This window comes from Hippopotamus amphibius, chromosome 17 (assembly GCF_030028045.1).
Source record: "Hippopotamus amphibius kiboko isolate mHipAmp2 chromosome 17, mHipAmp2.hap2, whole genome shotgun sequence".
Classification (NCBI taxonomy): Eukaryota; Metazoa; Chordata; class Mammalia; order Artiodactyla; family Hippopotamidae; genus Hippopotamus; species Hippopotamus amphibius.
Window position 1 is genome coordinate 2,520,499 of NC_080202.1, and position 23,045 is coordinate 2,543,543.

A 23,045-nucleotide genomic window follows, 5' to 3' on the forward strand; every position below is an offset into this window, starting at 1 on the left:
CTGGCGAGCACGGCCACCTGTGCTGCCTCTCCCACAGCCTCCAGGACGTCTCTCAAAGCCTTCGGGCGCCGGGGCTCCCGTAGCGCAGGCTGTGGGTGACCGCTGCCTTCCTGTCCCCCGGCTTCCCGCGCAGCTCCCGCCCCCCCGGCCAGAGGGGCCTTCCTGAGACACGAGGGCAGCGAGTCACCCCTCTCCGGAGGCCTCCCGGGGGCCCTCGCTGGCCTCCCCAGCCGTCCGCGACGCGGCCCAGGCTTCTCCGGACGCCTCCCGCCCCCCGGCACCCGCGCCGAGCCCTCCGCGCAGGCCGGCCGCGGGCCTCGTGCGTGCCCGCCTCTCTCTGGAAGCCCCCCATGATAGCCCTGCGCTCGTTTCCAAGCTCAAAGACTGACGTCTCTCTGCCGCCTGCCCCGTGTGCTCCCTTGGGGTACCGGGCCGAGTGTGCCCACGCCGGGGGGGGGGTGAGAGACGTCGGCGCAGGCGCCACGGGGAGCAGCTACGGGAACCCCGCGGCAGCGGCGGCGGGGCCGGAGGAAGGCGACCGCGGAGGGCGGTGCGCTCGGGCCCCGCGCACGCGCCCTGGGGCTCGCCGCGCGCCTGCGACCCAGCATCCCCGGGCCTCGGAAGAGACCATGAGCTCCGCAGGAGGGGGGAGCCCGGGCGGCGCGGCGGCGTCTGTCCCCTTCCACAGGCCGGAAGTTCCCGTGAGTCTTTGCCAGCATCCCCCTCCCTTCTGTGAGGGGTGGCATGTTCCGACGCCTTAAGAGACTTGCGCGCGGGGCTCCTCGGTCTTTCCAGTGTAGGTGTTGTCTTCGCGTGGCTGTTGGCGCCGGAGGGGGCGGGGAGGGCGAGGGAGCCGGAGCTTCCCCCACTTTCCCGAGCGACGTCCTCAGGGAGCGTACTCGAATGGAGTGCGCGGGGCGGCCGCGTCCCCGCGGGCCTCGGGGCGGGCGCCGGGGCCCGGTGTCCGAGTCCCGGGGCCGGGGCTCGAGGAGCGCGTGGTGCTTGTCCGGCAGGGCCGCCGCCGTCTCGGGGCCCCTTCCCCCGGGCTCGCCGCCGGGCGTGAGCAGCCGCGAGAGGACTGGGTAAGCGGGGCGGCCGGCGCCGGTGGGCGCGGGGCCGCGAGGGGGGCTGGCTCGGCTGCGCTGATGATCCCGTAGGAAGTGCCGTCCGAAGCGAGACCTGACGACTAGTACGCCTAGCTGACCGCAGTCGCCGACGCCCGGCGCCGAGGGCTGCCGTAACTGCCGGAGTCCGCCCTAAACGCACGTCCTAATCCCCCTTTCAGGTGGCGGACCCACTCGGCCGTGCAGACCGGCGCAGCATGCCTCCCCGAGGTAAGGCCAGTCTGCCTAGGGCTTAGGCCGTAGCTTAGCCGCGTCGTTCCTGCAGCCTGAAACACTGAGGCTGCCTGATGTCTCGTCGCCGTTGTCACGGTCGTGCGTTTGGCATAATCAAGCCTTGCCTCCGTGCGTGATGGCAGCGGGCAGGAGGCCGCGGCTCCCCGCCTGAAAGGAGTTAGGTCTAAACCGCACCCGAGTTCAGAAACAGATGCCTTGAGGCGGCGGTACTGGAGTGGTGAGGCGCTTGGCTGCTCTGATGAGATCACTAATAGGAAGTGCCGTCAGAAGCGATAACTGACGATGACAGTTCCCGGCTGACTGCAGCCAGGCGTCCTCACCAGTGCTGGTGCCCAGGGGAAAGGTGGCCTGGACTGTGACCCGCAGTTTCTGTTCACCCAGGTTGCAGGTTGAAGGGTTGCCAGCGCGTGGTCCCCAGCAGCCGAGCATGGGAGCCCCAGCCTTGGCCAGCTCGAGGTAAGCCGGCTCTGGGCTCTGGAGAGGTCAGTGGTTGAGGCCCAGCTGTTGAATCTTGTGAAGCTGCTGCTGGGTCAGGTACTGGCAGTGTTGTCTGGCTCACCTAACACCCCGTGTCGGTGTAGCCCTTGACGGTTATTGACAGGATGTCAGGATGACTTTGGCTCACGGTGTCTGAACCAGAGTGCACAGCAAGCCCAGGCTTTCTTTTTCTGTTGTGGCTGTAGTCCTGAGCAAAGTGCTTCTCTGCTCTCAGGTGCTCTGACAATCGATAGCCTCGGCTTTTTAATGTTTGAAATCATGTGACTGAATGGAGGTTGAAACACTGGGAGCTGCACCTGCTGCCTGTCCCTGGGCGCCGCCTTCATCCCGGCAGGTTTGGAGCACTGGAGAGCGCTGATGGGGCAGCTGCGCCTTGGCCCAGGAAGAGGTAAGGTTGGATCTGGACAGTGACGGGCCCCCCCCCCCCCCCCCCACTCCATAGAGTGGATAAGTAGCTAGTTTTGTTAAAATGGATTTGCAGAAAAGGATATCAAATGATGAAATCACCCAAAAAAGCTGGAATTACCGGCAGATTGTGTAGTGGTGAATCTACGGTTTTCTGAAGATATCTTTTATGCTGTGAATGAGTGTTCTTGGAGTATAAAGTAAGATTAACTGATAGTTTCCTTGCAGGCAGTGCTGCAGCAGGTGCAGAATTTGAAGTCCCAAGGACCAGTCTCAGCCATCAACTTGGAATCTGAAAATCTAGGCTCCAGCATTTGGTGCAGAAACGCTCACCTTGTGCTGAGTATCAGAGGACATTCCTTACCACTGAGAGCCTGGCGATGGGTGTGGCAGCGTTTTGCTGTGACAGCAGGGACAGGCGCTTCTGCTGTCATGACACTCATGAGGCTTCTAGCATTGTTCCTTAACCAAAAGCAGCTTTTGTACTTTTTAAAAAAAATAAATTTATTTATTGGCTGTGTTGGGTCTCATTGCTGCACACGGGTGACGTTGCTCTGCGGCATGTGGGATCTTCCTGCAGCAGGGCTGGAGCCCGTGTCGCCTGCATTGGCAGGTGGATTCTTAACCACTGCGCCACCTAGGAAGTCCCTGTACTTTTAAATATTGTGTAAATTTGTTATATTGGGTGAAAGCCTGAGGTTTTTGAACTGGAAACTTCATGAAATTTATATTTCCATGCAGTTATCATAAACATAATAAAAGGATGGTCTTGGTTCTTACAAATGTGTATTTGAAGAAAAAGTCAAGTTCAATCACTGCTTACAGATATTAGTGGTCCTGGTATTAGTACTTGGTCGCCTTGCCTTATGGTCAGTCTAAGCTGTTCTTCCCTCTTCACTTGAGACTTGGGCAAAAATCCCAAAGCACTTAAGGCATCTGTACACCGTCCCTGTCCCTCTGGGCTCTGTCCTTTTGCATAGCCTTCCTTTAGCTCCTGAGGCTCTATGCCACGCCTGCCCACAGCAGCAGGCATGGTACCACAGACTTCATGCACTCCCATCTCTACCTTCGGTGTGAAGGTCTTGCCTACCTGGCATGAGGCTGGAGGCGGGTCAGGCTGCGCTTCTGTAGCCGCCTGCTGTTTGCCTGAGGGTTTCTGGTTCACCAGCATTGGGTGCCCAGAGGTATTTTCTCTAGCTCAAGGATGATTCCAAGTTTCCCAGACTTGCTGACTGCCTGAAAGGGGTGGGTTTTTAGCCAACAGGCCTTGGGTAAGGGATGGTAGGGCCAAGACATCTCTTACTTCCCTTGGGAACTTGAATATTTTTTCCCCCTCCTCCCAGCTGTCTTGCTTGGAGGTACCTCATCTTTGTGGTCCTGGGTTTTTGGGGATGTGCTTCAAGTAGCAAGAATTAACTTTGGGGATTTTAGGGAAATTTTAAAATTTAGGTCCTTTTAAAAGGATGCAAGGCTGGCTCTGGCCTGTACCCAAGCAACACTGACCCATGTGAGGGTCTGGTGGTCTGGAGAGGGGGTGGTGTGCGGTGGTCTTGTATTTTGTTTGTACTGTCAGGCCCAGACTTCCTAGGATGCCCTAAATACTGAAGGGTATGGGGGTGGCTGGTACCATGGGTAGGCCCCTGGGGTCACAGGTTGAAGGACGGGCCTTTGTAAATGGAGGCTGAGACAGGGAAGTTGATTCCAAGGAGCCCAGGGCTCCACAAGGAGGAGGCAGACACCCTTCAGTCCATGTGGGGATGAGGCTCCTGGGGTCTCTAGCAGCCACTCCCCAACCCCAGCCCCTGATCAGGGGCATGTCCAGCAGGTGGCTGGAGTTTGCTGCCTTGGATGTTTGTAATTCAGGATTGGAAAATCCTGGGTTGGACGTCGGGCTGCAGTTACACTCCTTTTCTGGGGGAAAGCGCTTTCATTCACGTTAGCTTACGCTTCCAGTATCCCAGCACTTATACTGCACCCACAAACTGCACCCACAAGTTGGGGGCTGAGGGTTGATTCCTCTTGAGCCAGGGATGACAACTCGGGAGCCAAAGGTGGATGTGGACTGACCAGGGGGAGATGGAGAGGACCAGAGACGAATTAAGTCCTCCTTTTCCAGATGCTACCATCTGGCTTCCCACAGGGGGAGATACTGCCCAAGCCCATTTTGGATGGTGGCCCGAGCCCTGGTAGGAGCCCCCAGCCTGCCTCGGCCGTCCTACCCCAGCAGGACTCCCTGGTGAGGCCCCCACCTCCCTGTCATGTCTGGGCTGCACCTACAGTCTCCCTGCCCTCCCAGTCCCCTCCAGGGTCCTCCTGGTCCACGGTCTCATCCCGGGTCTCGTCCCCACCGCCTGGGCCCTCGCCCAGCTCCAGGATGGTGGGCAGGTGGCCTTGCTTGGGGGAGCGCTTGCGCAAGCTGAGCAGGAAGGGCTGGGGCAGCGAGAAGATGTCCACGTTGTTGCCCAGGTCGATCCACGTGACGCTGGGGAACTTACTGGGGTCCTTGAGGGCGTCGGTGAGGTCGCGCAGCAGGGCCCGCGTCAGCCGGTTGCCGTTGAGGGCCAGCGTGGTCAGCCGGGGCAGCGTGCTGAGTGCCGGCAACAGCTGCAGGACCATGTCGTCCGTGAGGCCGGTGAAGCCCAGCTCCACGCTGTCCACCTGCTCGCCGCAGCGCTGCAGGTAGCTGGTCACCCGCTCCAGGTCACGGGGGCTCAGCGGGATGCCCGACAGGTCCACTGTGTTGTCCGGGGGGCTCCCGGCCAGGACGGCCTTGAGGCTGCAGGGGAGACAGGACAGCAGGGTTGAGCGGGCGGGACAGGCTTTTCCCTGGAGGCAGCCTCCGCTCAGCCCTGCGCCTCCAGGGGCCAGAAACCAGGGCCCCAGTCTCCTCGCACTGCCCACGTCTCAGCCTGGCTGCCCAGCGGGCAGAGCCCGGGGGCCACACGGCAAGGCCCAGGTGTTTCTGCAGTGACTGAGGGTACATTCTGGGGCCAAACGCCTGGGTCTGCACTGGACTCCTTTCTTCCTACTCGGGCGACCTTAACCTCTGTGCCTCCGTTATCTACCTGAGAAGGGGACCCACAGGGTCGTCATGTGAAATAAGAAATGCATTCAGAACAGTGCCCCGTACAGGAGGGTGACGGCCAGCCGAGCGGCCTGCTCCCCCGCGAGTGGCACAAGATCTCAGAGGCCCCTCCTTCAAGACCATCTACCCTGTCAGATGCAGGATCCTTAGGCAGCGCCCTCGGGACAGCAGGCGGGGGAGGGCGCGGGGGCCCCGAGCCTGGTGGGAGCTGCTGTCCACTGCCCACCGCCCGCCACCCCGTGCTCCTTCCCCAGCGCGAGCCCCGAGGCTCCAGCCCTGGGAAGGACGGGGAGGCGGGGGCGCAGCCTGCTGCAGCACCGGTCACCATAGCAGCCCGGCGGGACCACAGGAGAAAAGCACAGGCTGAGGGAAGAGCGGGGTGAGTCCCAGCAGAGGGAACACACGTGCACAGGCCCTGAGGCTGGCAGAGCTCAGCGTGTCTGTGAACCAGCGGGAAGGCCCGGGGCGGCGGAGGCGGGGAGTCCCTCGCTCGGGCCTGAGTGGGCTTCAGTCAGCAGGACCGGGAGCCAGCCGAGGGGAGGGAGGCTTGTGAAGGAAGAGCGGACCGTGTGCCTGTGAGCTGGGGGGATGGGAGGCCCCTGGGCCCCGACAGAGCTCACGGGCTGCTTTTCCCTCCTCCAGAGCCGGGCACAGCCCCCCTGGCACTCCCGCTCCCCACGGCCCAGTCCTGCTCTGGCCCCACATCTGGCCCCTGCCCTCAGCCCTCTTGGAGCCTCCCTTTGGCTACACCCTCCACCTGGGAATGCCCTCCCCCCAGGAGCCACCTCCTCTCCTGGCTCTGGGGGGGGGGGGTGTCCAGAAGGGAAGGGGGCAGAGCTCTTCCTGCTCAGCAAGGGGGCTGAGCGTCCCCTGTGTCTGCAGGACCTGGAGGAGGAGCTGTGCGCCGGCAGGGCCCTGCCTGGGTCTTCAGGACACCAGCCACGCCTCTGCTTCTTCCTGTGGTGCTGCCCTGGCCCCCAGGCTCTGTGTCCCAGTGTCCTCTCTGCCCACGCCCCCAGCCCCCGCCTCCCCGGGCAGCTGGCCACACAACCCCTGAGAGTCCCCACTGCTGCGTGGGCCAGGGACGCAGCGTGGGTCTGGGTCCCCCGGGAGACACCACAGGAGCTGGGGGAGGGGGGTGGGGGGAGGGCCCGCATTCAGCCCAACAGGACCAGAAACCCCTCTTCTCCTCCCCCCCCATCAGAATGGGGGCGCACGCTCACAGCTCCCAACGCACTGCCCGGGGCTCCTGCCCACCTGCAACGCCCCCCATGCCCAGCATCCCCCCGGCCCCCAGTCCTTCATCTTGCCTCCTCCAGCAGCTCTTGGCCCCCTCTCCCCACTGCCCCGGGAGGGGGTGCTGCACCCCCACGCCAGCCCAGCACAGCTGCCTTCAAGCTGCCCTTGCAGGAGGAGGCGGGGCGGGGAGGGCGCCCGCGACTCACCAGGCCTGCGGCTTCCTCTTCACCAGCCCGCGGTGCCGCCTCCACTGGGAGTGGGGGCTGAGGTGGTAGGTCAGCTGCCGGCACAGCTTCTCCATGGCGCCCAGCGCGTCCCCCTCCTGCAAACGCAACCACAGGGCAACCACAGGTCCCTGAGTCGCCGCAGCAGGCGGGGAGCCCAGGCCCCACCCCCAGCTTCCTGCCTCTGCGGGACCAGCACGGCCCCCCTTCCTGGGCCGAGCAGGGGGAGGCCCATGGTGAGGGCCCTCGGGGGCCACCCTGAGCAGCGAGCAGGGGTTGCAAAACCACCTGCATGATGGTTTTAGTTTCTGTGAATTAGTCGCTATTGTTGAAAACTCTGAGATTTCTATAAAAGTCTGCATTCCAGGTGATCTGACAGTTGACCCCCTAGTCAGGGTCACCGTGGTCCCTGCTGCTCCCTGAGGCCCAGGGCCATGCTGCTCGCTCACTCGCTCGCGTGACAGATACCTCCTGGACACCCCCCAGGTGCCGGACTCTTGCTCTAGAAGCTGGGGATTCAACCAGGAGCAAAGGGCCTTGCTCTCGTAATGCACACAGCAAAGAGGACTGAGATATTTCATCATGTCTCTTCTACCCACGTCAACGGTGGGGAAATAGAAGAATGAGGGTCCAAGTGGTTCCCAGCCCCGCTCATGCATCTTTGTTACCTGTCTGGCCTGTCAGCATTTGAGCTTGAGACCCTGGGTGTTACGGCCTGAGTTGTGTCCCCCCAAGTTCTTACACTGAAGTCCTAATTCCTAGCACCTCAAAATGTGGCTGTTCTTGGAGACAGGGCCTCTAAAGAGTAATTAAGGTAAAATGAAATCATCGGGGTGGACCCTCATCCTATACAACTAGTGTCGTCCTGAGAAGAGATGAGGACACAAGATGTGTACGGAGGGGAGACCACGTGAGGACACGGAGAAGGCGGCTCTCTACACGCCAAGGAGAGAGGCCTCCGAAGGAACCAACCCTGCTGACGCCTTGATCTCGGACTCCAGCCTCCAGAACTGCGAGGGAATACGTTTCTGTTGTTTCAGGGGTAATTTGTCACGACAGCCCCAGCAAACAAATATGCTGGGTTAAAGGACGCCACAGTGAAATGGCAGAGACTCCAACTCTGTCCCAAGGGGAGTCAACTTCACAAAGAGTCTCTGAGGCCTGGGAGACTGAGTGGCCCGGAGCCTGTGCTCTCACCAGATGGTCCAGTGCCAGAGGCCAAGGCCACGAAGTGCCAGGCTTGGACGCAAACCCACTTGTGGACAGCGATGCGATGTGGTGAGGTCAACCATGAGCCAGTGGCCGGTGGCCAGCAGGGCGCCCGGCAGAGAGTGGGTGCCCAGGAAAGGCCAGCTGAGTACCATCACCACCACCACTCTGCTCGTGAAGACGCGGCAGACAGCTGCGCCCCTCATCTGCTGCTTCGCTTTTCCAGGTTTCAGTTACCTGCAGCCAACCTCGGTCTGAAAATATTAAGTGGAAACTTCCAGAAATAAACTCATAAGTTTAAAACTGTGCGCCGTTCCGAGTAGCGTCATGACATTGCGTGCTGTCCCACTCCATTCTCCCGGGACACAAATCACCCCTTGCACAGGCATTATTGCTGTATGTTACCCGCCTGTTAGTATAAGAAAAATAGTGTTTACAGGGTTTGCTACCATCTGCAGTTTCAGGCATCCCATGAAGGTCTTGGAACGTATCCCAAGGTCACGGTGCTGGCCGGGGTGAAGGCCACTTTAGAGGCCAAAGGGAGGGGGAGGGGTGGCACACCTTGAGCTGAGGGTCTGCACCCAGGACCCTTGCAGGCCGGAATCACCCAGAGCTTTAGAGAGCACTGCTGCCTGGGCCCCCCCGCAGCGATGGGTGGGGGAGCAGCTTGGGCGCGGGGACTTTTAAAAGCTGCCTCCGGTGACTCCCCTGTGCCACAGGTGGACACACGTTTAAGGATAAGAAGGACCAGCGGGGTGGGGGGGTGGTCTCCCCAGCATCAGCCCTGGGACCACCCGGGACAGAACGCGGCCAGTCTCCCACAGCACCTGCTCCAAAGCTGAGCAATGAGCTCCTAGCCCTAACCCTAACCTCCAAGCACTTCCCAGGGGTTCCACGGGCTCTCCCTCTGCCCCCGGCAGGAAGAAAAAGGAAAAGAGGCGGCGAGGCACGGCCTCAGTGCAGCGGTACCGCCACCAGGAGGCAGCCGCGTGCAGGGCGAGGCCCCCGAGGCGGAGTCCGCTTCCTCATTCACTAAACAGGGACGGAAGGTGCGGTCACTTAACAGCGGACCTGAGACCCCACGAGAGCCCCTCGGCTTGTCTGCACTAAGTAAACGCAGCCAGCATTGGTGGAGTTACATTACGGGCTGCTCACGCGGCACCGCCTCTGTGCTCCAGCGGCGTGAGCGCCTCGCAGCCCTGTAATCCACAGCCATGCCCCGAAGCTCGTGCCCCTAGAATCCCGCTCGACAGACGCGGGGACCGGAAGTCGAGGGGACGGCGAGGGACGCCGCGTGTAGGCTGGCATCAGGATCCAGACCCCGCGGTCGCCCTGAGGCTGGGCTCTGCCCTGTCCCCGGGGGATGGATCTTTCCCGAAGGCTCGTTCAAGGTGCTTCTACCATTTGCAGCCAGAAAAGCCTCAAGCAAGCCCACCCCCGCGGACTTCCCTGGCGGTGCAGTGGCGAGGACTCTGTGCTTCCACTGCCGAAGACACGGGTTTAGCCCACTGGTCTGGGAACGAAGACCCTGCAAGCTGAGCAGCTTGGCCGGAAAAAAAGAAAGAAATAAAAAAAGCAAGCCCACCTCAGTTTTCCCAACTCCATCACTTTTGGAAGCCCCTCCACGCCTCCCCCTGCAGGAACAGGATGAAGCAGGACTGGCCCCGCGGTAGAGGAGGAGGAAAGGAGGGGAGGGAAGAGGCAAAGAAGGAGGATGCTGGCCCCTCGCCTCTTATTCTGAAAGCCACGGTGCCCAGCAGCGCTTTTGTGGGACCAGACCCCACTCCCAAGCCACAGCAGACGGGACCAGAAGTGGGCACTGGAATCCCAACCTGAGACAAGGCTCCTTGGGGGCTGAACTCTAACAAGTCAACTCAGGAGCTGGGGGCAGCCATGAGGCTTGGGAGGAGGGGGCGGGCAGTGAGGCCGGGTGGAGCAGAGGGAGGGGGCAGGTGTCTGCGCCCTTTGGGGTTCTTGCACCGGGAAGGATAAATCCTCTCCCTGGCTTGAGGCAGCCCTTGAGGGCGTCTGTCACTTGCAACAGCCTTAACCCACACCGGAGGCTCCAAGGCAGGTTGCAGAATCTCTCTCTGCAGCTCTTCCTCCCACCCGTGCAAAAGGAAGGGGGCGGGTGGTGCAACCTGCCCAGCGCCGCTGACCGGAGGCCCTGGAGAAGACCCTGCTGGAGGGACTCACGGACCCATCAGCACAGAGGCCCATGGCAGACTTGCAGGCCCCCCGGGCGGGGTCCCAGTGTCCCTCTGACAACCCCTGCCGTCTTCACCTACCCACCCCCAGCCCAGGACTGTAACAAGCACAGCCCGAAACCACTCTGCACCCAGGACTTCCTCATTCATTCATCAAATACGACTGCCCTGTCAACTGCCAGCGGTGCTGCTCCAATGGAGAGAGTGCTGGGCTTCCTGTTCACTCCCCGACCCTGGCCCGTTCTCTGATCTCTGTGCCGGGAAGGCTGAGCTCTTACAGACGGCATCACCTGGCCCTCTTGCTCCTGGATGCCAGCGCTAACGGGAGGGAGGTCAGAGGGCAGCAGGAGAAGGCCCAGGGTTAACTCCTCCCACCCCGGCCTGCTTTCCCCCGCTCCAGGATGGCCCCATGGACGCTGGCCTCCTGGGAGGGTAGAGCCTCCTTCCACATCGCGTCAGGGCTGATCGGGCGATCAGCACGCTGCAGCAGCAGGGACACTACATGGCGTCTGAGGCTGCTCGTCGAGGACACTGTGCGTCTCCCTTGCCCTTGGGGGATAAGCCAGCTGCCCTGATGTGAGGAAGCTCAAGCAGTCCTGTGGACCGGCCGCGGGGCTTGCGGCTGAGGTCTCCCCCCAACACAACCATGGGGAGCGCGGTCCTGCCAGTCCCCATCGAGCCTCCAGCACTCGCAGCCGCGGCCAGTGTCCCGAACCCCTAACGAGAACCGCCTAGCTGCGCTGCTCCTGAGTTCCCGACCTACAGAGGCGGTCCAACGATGAACGTCTGCTGTTTTACCCACCACGCTTTGGGGTGATCTGTTATGCAGCAATAGAAAATACAATACAATAGGAAGAAAGAAAAAAAATACAGTGCGGTTCTGGGAGAGGCCTTCTCCTCCTGACTCCAACAATGCAGCCTCCCCTGGGAGACCTCCTCAGTGAATCACTGAACACACCCTCGTTTTAGTGTCTGCTGGTGGGGAGCCGGGTGGCAGACGTGATGGAACAGATGTGCCAGGTGGGGCTGTGATGCAGGGAGGGAAGCAGTCTCTAACATGTCTCACTACATGATCTGTGCAGATAGTGGGATTTGTTCTGGGTGGGGCGGGAGTGGTGATTTAGGGACACCCAGGTGGAAATGTCCAAGAGAGGGGCGACTTTGGAGTCTGAAGCGAGGCTGTGGAGATACAGACTTGGGATTCATCAATACCCAGTCATGGGTGGGATGGGGTTTGGCCTGTTCTCCCCTCCTCCGAGCAGGCACAGACCCAGCCCTTTCTAGGGCCTCGGCCCACACCCAGCTGGGATACAGGAGAGGGTTTCTGGTAGGTTGAGAAAACAGGACTCATTCGAGGGGATCACCTTAGCAGTGGGAAGGGTTATTTGTCTCGTAGATGCTTCACCAGGTGTTGGACCAGGAAGGGCTACTTCCTTTGTCCCATCTCACAGCTAAGGGAGACCCCCCGCTTTTGTCTACAACCTCGTGGCCCACAGTGGGCTGACCTGAAATTCTCAGATACGAGAGGTCAGAGCAGCAAGTCCTGGCCAGCCTTGAGCCAGCTCGCATAGCATGGGATGGCAGGGGTGGGGGTGGGAGGGAAGGGGCTGCCCCCACCAGCAGCTTGGGGACCCCATAGCCAGGACCTCCCATCCCGGCCTCAATCACAGCTGGGAGAGCCCTTCCAAAGGGCCTCTCCTGCCACGTGGCCTTGGGTTGGGAAGGTGACTGGGCAGCCCCCTGGCCTCCAGCAGGGCTGACCCCACTCTAGCTGCCCCTGGAAATCTGGGTTGGAGGCCAGCCTGTTGATTTCCAAGACTCTGAGTCCACAGGGGCCAGGACCTGAGGCCATGTCTTCCTTGCCTCCTTGTCCCACAACTGACCTGCTAGGTCTGAGCACCCTAACCTGGCACGTGGTCAGAGCCCACAGACTAGCTGTACCTTGGCTTCTGCGCATGAAGCTCTCGGCCGCGCTTCCTGTCAGTCATCTCATCGAGCTCTCTACACAGCTCTCTAGGGGAGGGCACGGCTGCCCACATTAGAGTGGAGGAAAACAAAGTTCAGCTACTTGAGCGACCTGAGAAATTACACCTGTGCGATGGACGGAACGTTAGTGCCCTGCACCCCCCGGTTCATGTTGAACCCCAATCCCCATGTGATGGTGTCTGGAGGGGCCTCTGGGACGTGGTTAGGACTAGATGATGTCGTGAGGGTCATTGGAAGAGACCGGAGAGCCAGCTCGTTTCCCTTCTGCCACCTGAGGCCACAAGGAGCAGGCGGCCGTCTGCGAACCAGGAAGAGGGCCCTCACGAGGATCCGACCGGGCTGGCACCCTGACCTCAACTCTCCTGCCTCCAGAACCACGAGAGCTAAGTGTCTGCTGTTTATCAGCCACCAGTCAGTGGTAGTCAGATGCAGCAGCCTGAGCAAAACCACTTACAACTGGCCCTCTCACCACCCCCCAGTGGTGGGGACAGATGGCCGTGCAGGACCCCTTGGCCTCAGCCCCTAGCCCCTTAGCCCGTCCTGTTTCCCAGGGTCAACACGGGCAGCTGGCCACCTGCAGACCCAGCTGTGTGCAGGGAGGTGAGCACTGCAGCTGCTCCCATACAGACCTCTCCTCCCTGGCTCAGCCCCAGCTCCGCCAGCCCCGCGGAGCACCGGCGGCCCAGAGGTCCTGGACGGCCCTGCCCAGCACTGCGGCCCAGACAACACCTGGGGTCTTACCTGGACCATGACCTTTCTCAGATCACTTCATCCCCTGAACTTCGTCTTCCTCAACGCTAAGACGGGCATAAAAAGAGTCCTTTCCTCTGGAACTACTCTGAGTGCCTTATGATCTGTCACTCCTCTCACCTGTGGGCAACTAAATCCGCTCTCTGGAAAGGGCAGGGGTCTGGCACGGCCTGGCCTTGGCTCCCAGGACAGCCAGACACAGCCTGAACGAGAAGAGGGCGGATCCCGCACCAGCTCCCCTCTCCAGGCTGTTGACGCTCACTGCTGGCGCACGCTGGAGCCCAGCATCCCTGCCCTGTGCTGCATCCCTCCACCAACCCGCCCCACACCTGCCCCGATGGGCCCCCATCCCTCCGTGGCCAGCCCCCCACCTTGAAGTCGTGGCATCACACAGCCCCAGAAGCTAGAGAGAAGCCGGAGACAAAGCCCCAGACGGAGGCGCCACCCCAGAGTGAGGTTCAGCTCCTGGGAGCCCAGGCCAGGCGGGGTGGGCTTGGGAACCGCCTCTGGCTCTGATCCTAAGTCCTGCTCTGAAGTGGAGGCCGCCCCAGGCCCTCCCTCCCACTCTGGCTTCCTGCCCCTTCCTCCCTGCTATAAGGAAGCGCGTCTCTCTCTCTCTTTTTAATATTTTGGCCACGCCGTGTGGTTTGTGGGATCTCAGTTCCCTGACCAGGGACTGAACCTGGGCCACAGCAGTGACAGCGCCAAATCCTAACCACTAGGCCACCAGGGAACTCCCTGAGGGATAGGAGAGAAGAAACCAAAACAGACAGGCAAGCCCAAGTGTGGAGCTACCCCACCCTGGCCCTCCCCTCCCTGCCCGGGTCCCAGCGTGGACCCAGGAGCCAGCAGGGAGAGAACAGATCCCCCACCCAGAGGGGCTGGGCAGCGCCCGTGGAGCCTGGAGAGCCGCAGAGCCAGGCAGGAAGCGGACAGGCGTGAAGTGGGTGGGTGTAAAATGACACTCGGCCTCAGAGAGGAAGACGAGTGGGTGTAGTGGGGACTGCGGCAAACACAGCAGCTGGCACAGCCTCGGCTAATTTACCCAGCAGCTTTGTGCAAACAAGACGAAGCCCACCTCCAGGTAGACACGGTCCTGCACCCGTGCCCATGGCTGGTGGGCAGAGAGAGGGCTGGGCTAAGCTGTCTCCTGTCTCCCCTGCCCCGCCCCCTCTGTGTACACATCTCTGTGCAGGGTACAACCTACACAGCTGTACGTGGCGGTCCTGGCCCCACGGAACAGGGGTGGCCACTTAGCTCCTGGCCTGTAGAAATGAGGAGCTCCCCGTTTTTCAAGGGCAGCTAATGTGCGGATTGTGTGCAACACTCTGAGGTTGAAATATTGGCAACGAATCCAGATTGAATGCAGCCTGAGGGCCAAAGCCAGTGCGGATGGTGCGCGTGTGGCCCCTCCACCATGCGTGCTAGGCCTCAGGCAGGGGTGCCTGCCCAGGAAGGCGCCCGCCTCACACCCTGGGCCTGGCTGGCTCGGACCCCGGCTGCCCTACCGGCTTGGGACAGTGGATGTGTCGGGCCAGGCTAATGATGAGGTCGTGCGTGATGGGGTCCACCAGGTTCCGGAAGCTGGCGTAGCGGTACAGGACGTCATCCAGCGAGGTCGACTCCATGCCCAGGTCCTGCAAGAGGGAGGGCGGCCCGGAGGTCAGCGAGGGCCCGCGCTACCCCGGAGCCCCACCCAACGTGCCCGGAGCAGCCCCCAGAGGCGGCCCGGCCTCCCCGACCTGGGGCCCTGCCAAGGGAGGAGACCCCTCCGGAAGGGTTTCCCATCCTGCATGGACGCCTCTACAGGAATTCCCCCGGGGGCCAGACAAGCCCCTGCAGAGACAGCCCCCCCCTGGACAGCTCCCCCCAACGCGCCCCCCCACGCCCGCCCCGCCTTCGCCTCTCCAGTTCCCCCGAGGACGAGGCCAAGGGCGGCGGGCCTCCACCCTGGTGGCTGCTTCTCCCCCTGGGATGCAATCTGGAAACAATGGATAGTGAAACTCCCCTGCTTTGTGACAGGGCCACGTACTGATGTTTGCTGTCTTTCTGCGTCTGAGGTCATTTTTACTGCTCTTTCTGTAAGAGACCCAGCCTCGGTGTTTCTCTGCCTTGGAGCAGGGAGGGGAGTCTCTGAGTTGCGGGGCTGAAAGGAGACGCTGTCAGCCACCCAGGAGGAAACCCCACCAGCCCTCCCCCTCAGAAAGGGTGTCAAGCGGGGTCCTCCTAACAGCAGGGGCAGGAGCACGGAGGTAGGGCGCGTGGAGCAGGCAGGGGCTGTGGCAGAAGCCTCTGGGACAGAGGCTCCCCCAGCCCGGGGAGAAACAGGGCTGGGGGCATCTGCAGAGACCCCCCCCCACCAGCAAGGGACCCGACGGACTTGGCCAAGATCGGTGACCCGTCTGGGTCCTAATGTCCTGGGCTGTACAAGACCCCAAGATTCCTGTTCAAGCCCAGGAAAGGGGCAGCCCCCCAAACATGACTAAGCGTGAGTTTCCCACCAGCTCAGTTAAACGGGCGGGAGCTCAGAACAGAGTTCACTGCTTTAGAGAAGTAAAGAAAGAGGGTTTTCTCCCCCAGGGCGCTGGACTAACCATGATGCCCTCTGTATGCAGAAGGCTTGGGTATGCCTTCTGACTCTTTTCAAACCTCCTCCCCAGTTTCTGTTGTCCTTGGTGGGAGCTGTGGTTCGCTCCTAGCTTGGGGCCTTGCACAGAGCAGAAAGGAACGAGGATATTCCCATCTAAGGATTCCCCCACCCTAGGGCCCCTGGGCCCCCGAGCCATACATGGAGCTGCCCCATCACAGCCCAGAGAAGGAAGGCTCCCAGCCCCGGTGCCACGGTCCAGTGACCTGGGGACAGGAATGTGCGGTGACAGGTGAGTCCCAGCTGGGGTTTGCTCGCTGTCCTTTCAGTCAGTTACCCTGAACTTTCCTAAATACCTTCCCCATGGGAGTCTTAGAAATCCCTGAGAGCAAGTGGGCTTGGGTGTCACTGTTCCCGGCTCACAGATGAGGAAGCGAAGCTCCAGAGCAGCGGACTTTTTAACTAACCGTCAGAACGTCAGGAATGGAATGCACGCCTGGTGCCTGCAGTCAGCACTGCTGTGTGGTGTCTTTGAGAGCTGCGCGGAGAGTAGATCCTAGACGTGCTCATCACAAGGAAGAAAACGTTTTTTCTAACTATATGAGGTGGTGAACATTAGCTAAACTTATTGGGGTAATCATTTTGCAATATTTGTGAGTCATTACGCTGTACACCTTAAACTTAGTGCTAAGTCAATTACATCCCAGAAACACAGAAAGAAAAATAAATCGCATGTAATAAAGATGTTAAAAAAAAAAGAATTTCAGGAATGGTAGGGGTGGGCTTCTGCCTGGGCCTGGGGCCGGTCTGGGAAGGATCTGCCTTGTCTGCCCCTGCTGAGGGCAGGCTGGAGGGCGAAGATGCTGCCCTGGGGTTTGGCCGCTGACATTTCTAAGAGCAAAGAAAGGATGGGCTTTGCTGGGGTATCTGGAGGGGCCGTGCCCTCTGCTCCGTGGGGAGCCTAGGCCCCAGCAGGGTCCCACCCGCCACAGCTCCCAGAGCTCTGCCCTCACCTCCCTGTTGGAAGAAATGTCTCGAGTGCCATCGAGGGTACCAGGGGCCCATCTCGGGCTCCGTTTCCTTTCGGCAGGAATGAGCCTCGGAGGTAGTGGCTGTGCCAGGTTCTCTGGCTGCGGAAATAATTGACAAGGTCTGGCGTGGACGCGGTGAGGGAGGCTCCGGGGCGCCGGCCTCTGCAGAACCAGGGGCAGCCCTGCCAGGGACCCGTACCCGCCCCGCTGGCCCAGCCCCTCCGCCCCCCAGGCCGTGTCCGGGGCAAGCTACCTGTGTCACTGCGTCTCAGCCTCCTCGTCTGTAAAATGGGGACGGAGTAACACAGGTAACACCTCCGCAGGGAAGAGAATCACCAACTGAGCTCCTCTCCCCCTTCTGTGCACCCCTACCCCCGCCCCCAACCTGCAAGGGTGCTTAACCTCTTTTTGGATCCCAGACCATGTGACAAAAGCCATGACCTCTCTCTCAAGAAAAGCCTGGGAGTCGGGGCAGGACAGGGAGCCTGGCGTGCAGTCCCCTCTGCCCCGTGGTCAGCAGGGTGTGTCGGAGCCGTGGGGACACTGTAAGTGCGCGCCCCGGCGCCGCCCTCTGAGCCACAGGAGAGGCTGGGAATGTGGGAAGCGGAATTCAGACTGTCACCGTGTGGGCGAGAGCATGTGGGTCTGTTTCCCTATCTGTGAAATGGACAGATGGACCACACAGGTAGTTACCAAACCATGTTCCAAGATCTTGGGGCTGATGGAGACAACAGAGAGGCCAGAAGCGTCAGCGGGGCTCTGGGCCCAGCTCTCGGCACAGTGGCTCTGCTGGCTGCCCTTCGGGTTTTGTTTGTTTGTTTGCTTTTGTTTTTTTCCCCAAAGTAGTTTTGTTGCCAAAGAGTTTGAGCCCCCTGGACTGAATGGCCGCTTGGGTTTCTTGGGTTCCTACAAGCCCTGCCCCATCTTCCCACTCCCCTCCTTTCCAAGCCACTAGAGGCCACCCCATCCTGGAAGGACCACGAAAACCCCAGCTGCTAACCCAGGGGGCAGGCGTGGGAAGAGGTAAACCGTCCTTCCCCAGCCCCCCAGCCCCCATGGCACGTCCCCAGTTGGCATGCGTCCCCTCCCCCTGCCCCTGCTGTCACTCTGGGCACCCAGCTGCTGACCGTGGCTCCATTGCTCTGGCTGCTGCGGTCTGGGGTCATGAAATTGTTGCTGGGGAGGGGGCAGGGGGTGGAAGGAAGGAAAGGGGTGGGAGGGGGTCTCCCCAGGAAGGCAGATGGGGCCCTGCTCACACACTCTGGGTATATGAGTCACGGCCACCGCCCGCCCTGGGAATTCCAGCTGGGGTGGAGCTCCTGAAGGTCCCAGGGCTCCTTCCTTACAAGAAGCTGCAGCAGGGAAAACCAGATGGGGCCCCGATAGAGGCTGCTGCACTTTTATTGCTTTATTTCTTTACTTCAGCCCCACCTAGGCCCACGGAATGCTTGTGCTGCCCTAGGACACCTCACACGTCCCGAGGACCTCGGGCCACCTCTGGCATTCTAGGTGTCCTCTCCGCGTCCCCCCGCCCCCCGCAGCTAGTTTACTGGGGACGTATGTGTCATGACTGCACTGACAATTCCACAGCCCCTGCCCACCAGGGACCTCAATGCTCTCCTCTGCTCTGGCGGCGTGTGGGGGCGGGGAGCAAGGGGGTGGAGCACTCAGACCCACACGCAGCCCCTCCAGGCTGCCCCGGGCACGGCTGTGGCCTTGGAGGGCGGGCCTGCCTTGCAAATACCAGGCGGTGAGGCGCTGCCCAGCTTCCTCACTGCGAATCTAAGTGGCAGCGTCTCTAGGAGCTGTGCACACGGACAGTGCCTCATCAGGAAACCTGGGAACACCAGGGCCCGAGTCACCGCTGTGGGCAGCTTGGCACGGAGACTGTCCCTGGCCTGGGAGCGCGGGGCCAATGGCAAGCACGTGTCGCTTCAAAGAAGGGGGAGGCACATTACTTGGGCTCGAAGAACCAGGTTTGGGGACTCACTCCAGTGGGAAGAGTGAGGGTACTGCTTTCCAAAGAGCGAGCAGAGACTCAGAGCACTTCTCAAAGTGCGAAGGGGGCCCTCACAACCCTTTCAGGGGCTCTGTGAGGCCCTCTTTTCCAACAACATATCGGCGTGATTCTACATTTTCTTTGCAGACATCCACCAAAACAACCTCCTGCAAGACACTGAATGCAGAAGCAGCGGGTGTGAGAATCCAGCTGTCTTCTTCTAAGCCAGCCACACACGAGAGAGTCACAAAACTATAAAACAATGCTGCTCTTCTCACTATATTTTTTCTTTTGGAAAATATAGTTATTTTCACAAAAATTTCTTTCACATGCAAGCTTATTAACTTTGAATGAATAAATAAATCGTTAAAATATTTTTGTTTTGGGACTTCCCTGGTGGTGCAATGGTTAAGAATCCACCTGCCAACGCAGGGGACATGGGTTAGAGCCCTAGTCCAGGAAGATCCCACATGCCGTGGTGCAACTAAGCCCGTGCGCCACAACTACTGAGCCTGTGCGCCACAACTACTGAGCCCACGTGCCACAACTACTGAAGGCTGTGTGCCTAGAGCCTGTGCTTTGTAACAAGAGAAGCCACTGCAATGAGAAGCCGGCACACCAGAATGAAGAGTAGCCCCTGCTCCCCACAACTAGAGAAAACCCACGCGCAGCAATGAAGACCTAACGCAGCTAATAAATAAATAAATAATTCTAAATGTTTTTTTTTGTTTTCATTTCTTATACAGCAGATAGCATTTATAAGATATGACCCACATAGAGAGAACCTCTTTGAGGTTCTCAATAATTCTGACTATAAAGGTTCCTTAAAAAGTTAAAAACAGAATTACCATACAATCCAGGAATCCCACTTCTGGGTATATATCCAAAGAAAATGAAAACATAATATCAAAGAGAAATCTGGGGACTTCCCTGGTGGTGCAGTGGTTTAGAATCTGCCTGCCAATGCAGGGGATATGGGTTCAAGCTCCAGTCTGGGAAGATCCCACATGCCGTGGAGCAACTAAGCCCATGCACCACAACTACTGAGCCTGTGCTCTAGAGCCTGTGAGCCACAACTACTGAGACTGTGTGCTGCAACTACTGAAGGCTGCAAGCCTAGAGCCCCCAACAAGAGAAGCCACTGCACTGAGAAGCCCGCACACCACAACTAGAGAAAGCCTGTGCGCAGCAAAGAACACAGCCAAAAAAAAAAGAGAGAGAGAGAGATCTGCACTCCCATGTTCAGTTATTCACAATAGCCAAGATACAGTAACAACCTAAGTGCCCATCAACGGATGACTGGATATTGCAGATGTGGTGTATATACATATGTATATGTGTGTGTGTGTGTGTGTGTGTGTGTGTGTATACACAATGGAATACTATTCAGCCATGGGAGAGAAGGAAATCCCCCTATTTGCAACAACATGGATGGACCTCGAGGACATTATACTCAGTGAGATAAGTCAGACAGAGAAAGACAAATACTGTATGATTTCACTTATTTGTGGAATCTAAAAAGAACTGAACTCTGAAAAACAGAGTGAATTGGGGCTGGGGGATAGGGAATGGGAGATGGTGTTTAAAGGCACATACTTGTTGGGCTTCCTAGGTGGCGCAGTGGTTAAGAATCCGCCTGCCAATGCAGAGGTCACGGGTTCGATCCCAGCTCCGGGAAGATCCCACATGCCGCGGAGCAACTAAGCCCGTGTGCCAAAAAAAAAAAGGCACATACTTGCAACTAAAAGTCCTGGAAACTAATAGTCAGTATAGTGATGAAAGACAACAAAACTATTGTAAACACTGAACTTGCTAAGAGATTAGACCTTAATTGTTACCAACACTAGAAGTGTCTCTAAGGCTACAATGGCAACCACACTGCAATATAAATGTATCAAATCAATACATTAGGTGCCTTAAACAATTGTACATGTCAATTATATCTCAGTTTAAAACAGAGATAAGGAAGTATAAAGAGGGCTCTTGGACTTCCCACTTTCACTGGCAGTCCAGTGGTTAAGACTTCGGTGCAGCCAAAAAAAAAAAAAAAAATTAAGGAGGGCTCTTGATACTGAAAAGAGTTGGAGGACTACAGAGTTAGAACCGTGGGGTACCCTGGGAGAGAGGAGCTGACCTGAGCCAGGCCAGGAGCAGGGGAGCCCCTGGGGAGGGTTTGCCTTCCCCGTGTGTCCTACTTGACACACAGCTCTCACTCTTCTCTCTCCCACCATGCCCCGACCCTCCGTGCAGCTCCCGGCTGATGCAGGGGTAGGTTTCATGGTGCTGCAGCATGGGGGTCCGGGCGCAGGAGCTGGCCCTAGACTAGTGAGCTGGCACCACGGGGACCCTGGGCAGCGTCTGAGGGGACAGCCCAGGACCTAGGCAGCACTTGGGGGTGGAGGGTAGAGTTTGGGGTGGAGGGTCAGCGGGGAATTTTGACACCTGCCTGCCAGCTCCTCCCCTTCTTGGCCTTTGTGGGTATAATTGGAGATTTTAGATTCAGGTTACTGCTCTTACTGTTTCAGTTTGTGGGGTTTGGGTTTTTTTTTAAATTGTTAAAACTACTCTATCGATGAGAACATTTGGCCTTTTGCATTCAGTTTGGACACAGATTTGCAAGTCTTTGGGACCAAGCTGGCACCTGGGGCCACTGCTCAGCCTTTTCCTGGAGCTGCTCCCATACCTGCACCTCATGCCCTTGCTGCTGGAGAACATCATCTGGAATGAACACATGGGTGTATTATTATTTTCTGAGCTCTAGCCTACCTGAAAAATCCTTTATGTTAATGTTGCACCTGAAGGCAACCTGGCTAGAGAGAAACTCCCTTCAAAACACGGCAGCCCCCTGGTACTCAGCACAGCAGGCAGCTCTGAGGCAGCCTGATTTTTGTGTCTTTAGCTGCTTTTTCTGCTCAGACGTCCATGGGATTGTCTTTGCCAATAACCTCTAGCTGCCTCTCCTGGTCAGTCCCAGCACACTGCCCCCTTCCCAGGCACATCAGTTCACCATACAGCGTAGCCCAAAAAGCAGCTGATGTCTTTACAACAATCTCTCAAGGTCACCAAAAGGGCATCCTCGTGACATCCCCCCCAAAACTCCTAACATCCCTTCCTTGTATCCCCCAAGACCCCAACTGTCCCTCAAGTTTTCATCCCCACTCTGCAAACCCTCTCAGCACCCAGCCCTTCCCTTCCTAATACAAATCAAATCAACTTCTCTGGCTCATCCAGTTCTTAGAGCAAATCATCCCCCAGCCCCATCCCAACCAGCAAATGATGTGCTGGTGAGGATATACACACAACTGGAGCTCTGGCGCATTGCTGGTCGGAACGTAGAGTGGTGCAGCCACTGTGGAGAACACTTTGGTGACCCCCAAAAAATTAAGAATAGAGCTGCCACATGACCCAGCAACCCCGCTTCTGGGCGCACACCCCAAAGAGCTGAAAGCAGGGACTCAGATACTTGTGCACCTATGTTCATAGCAGCGTGGCTCACACTGGTCCAAAGGTGGAGACAACCCAAGTGTCCACCAACTTCCACGGATGCTGGATAAACAAATGTGCTATCCACCTACAATGGAATATTACTCAGACATGAAAAGGAATGAGCTCTGATGTATGCTCCCCTGCGGATGACCCCGGAGGACATCAAGCTAAAAGAAGTTAATCAGTCACAGAAGGAGGATTCCACGCATTTGAAGTACCCGGAGGAGTCACATTCACGGACACAGAGCAGAATGGTGGGTGCCAGGGGCTTCAGGGGAGACAGGCTGGCGTGTGGTCGTTTCATGGGGACCAAGTTTCAGCTCTGCAAGATGAAAAGAGTTCTGGAGATGATGGTTGTGACGGCTGCACAACAATGTGAATGTACTTAACAATACTGAGTGTAAAAATTGTTAAGATGGTAAATTTTATGCAATGTGTATCTTGCAACAATTTTTTAAAAAAAGGCTCTGAGACCCAGGGAGGCAAACACAGACGCCTTCCTGAGAGATGAGGGAGCAGAAGAAGGGGGCACGTGTATCTGGCCATTTTTTTTCTGCCTGTCCCACTTTGTTATTAAAAGTGTTTACCACCATGTGTCTAATTGTGGGTGCTTTCTTTGAATTTACCTTCAGTATTGGGGTCTTTCCATCTACAAGCACGGACCTTTTTACAGCCTGTCTCCTCTTCAGGAAAACAGATGCTGGCTCTGAGCATCTTCCAAACTAATCTCTTCCCGTGTGCTTCCCATGACACACTGCCGTGGAGGGGCCAGGTTTCCCTTCCGCCACCGACCTCACCGCCGGCAGTGTCGACCCCGCCCCCACGGCCTCCAGGCAGGACCCCATGTTGCCTAGAGTTTCCAATCCTTGCCATTCTTTTGTTGCTCGGTAATCTCCCTTTTCATCTCACCCGGTTGTTTTTTTCCCATCTCAGCTTGGCCTCTTTCTGTGGCATTTTGTTCTTTTCCCACAAAGTGCATTC

At 58.5% G+C, this 23,045-nt stretch overlaps 1 protein-coding gene and 3 non-coding genes across 5 annotated transcripts in view; 3 read left to right on the forward strand and 1 right to left on the reverse strand.

The window, feature by feature from the left end:
• Positions 1-1,138: 1,138 nt before the first annotated feature.
• On the forward strand, positions 1,139-1,205 carry LOC130841097 (small nucleolar RNA SNORD49). Its single transcript, XR_009050139.1, has one exon. It is a non-coding gene; the product is annotated as a small nucleolar RNA SNORD49 (small nucleolar RNA).
• A 384-nt stretch (positions 1,206-1,589) lies between these two features.
• LOC130841096 (small nucleolar RNA SNORD49) lies at positions 1,590-1,660 on the forward strand. The gene has a single exon (XR_009050138.1). It is a non-coding gene; the product is annotated as a small nucleolar RNA SNORD49 (small nucleolar RNA).
• A 688-nt stretch (positions 1,661-2,348) lies between these two features.
• On the forward strand, positions 2,349-2,421 carry LOC130841118 (small nucleolar RNA SNORD65). Its single transcript, XR_009050158.1, has one exon. It is a non-coding gene; the product is annotated as a small nucleolar RNA SNORD65 (small nucleolar RNA).
• A 609-nt stretch (positions 2,422-3,030) lies between these two features.
• Positions 3,031-23,045, reverse strand: part of LRRC75A (leucine rich repeat containing 75A) — a 37,203-nt gene continuing 17,188 nt past the window's right edge. Inside the window, exons 2-4 of one of the 2 annotated variants that reach the window (XM_057716134.1) lie at positions 14,470-14,598; positions 6,792-6,907; positions 3,031-5,037 (exon numbers count right to left, since the gene is read on the reverse strand). In XM_057716134.1, the coding sequence (XP_057572117.1) occupies positions 4,518-5,037; positions 6,792-6,907; positions 14,470-14,598 (765 nt within the window). In that variant the 3' untranslated portion in view covers positions 3,031-4,517. The remainder of the gene's footprint in view (positions 5,038-6,791; positions 6,908-14,469; positions 14,599-23,045) is intronic. The other variant, XM_057716135.1, reaches the window with a different exon arrangement.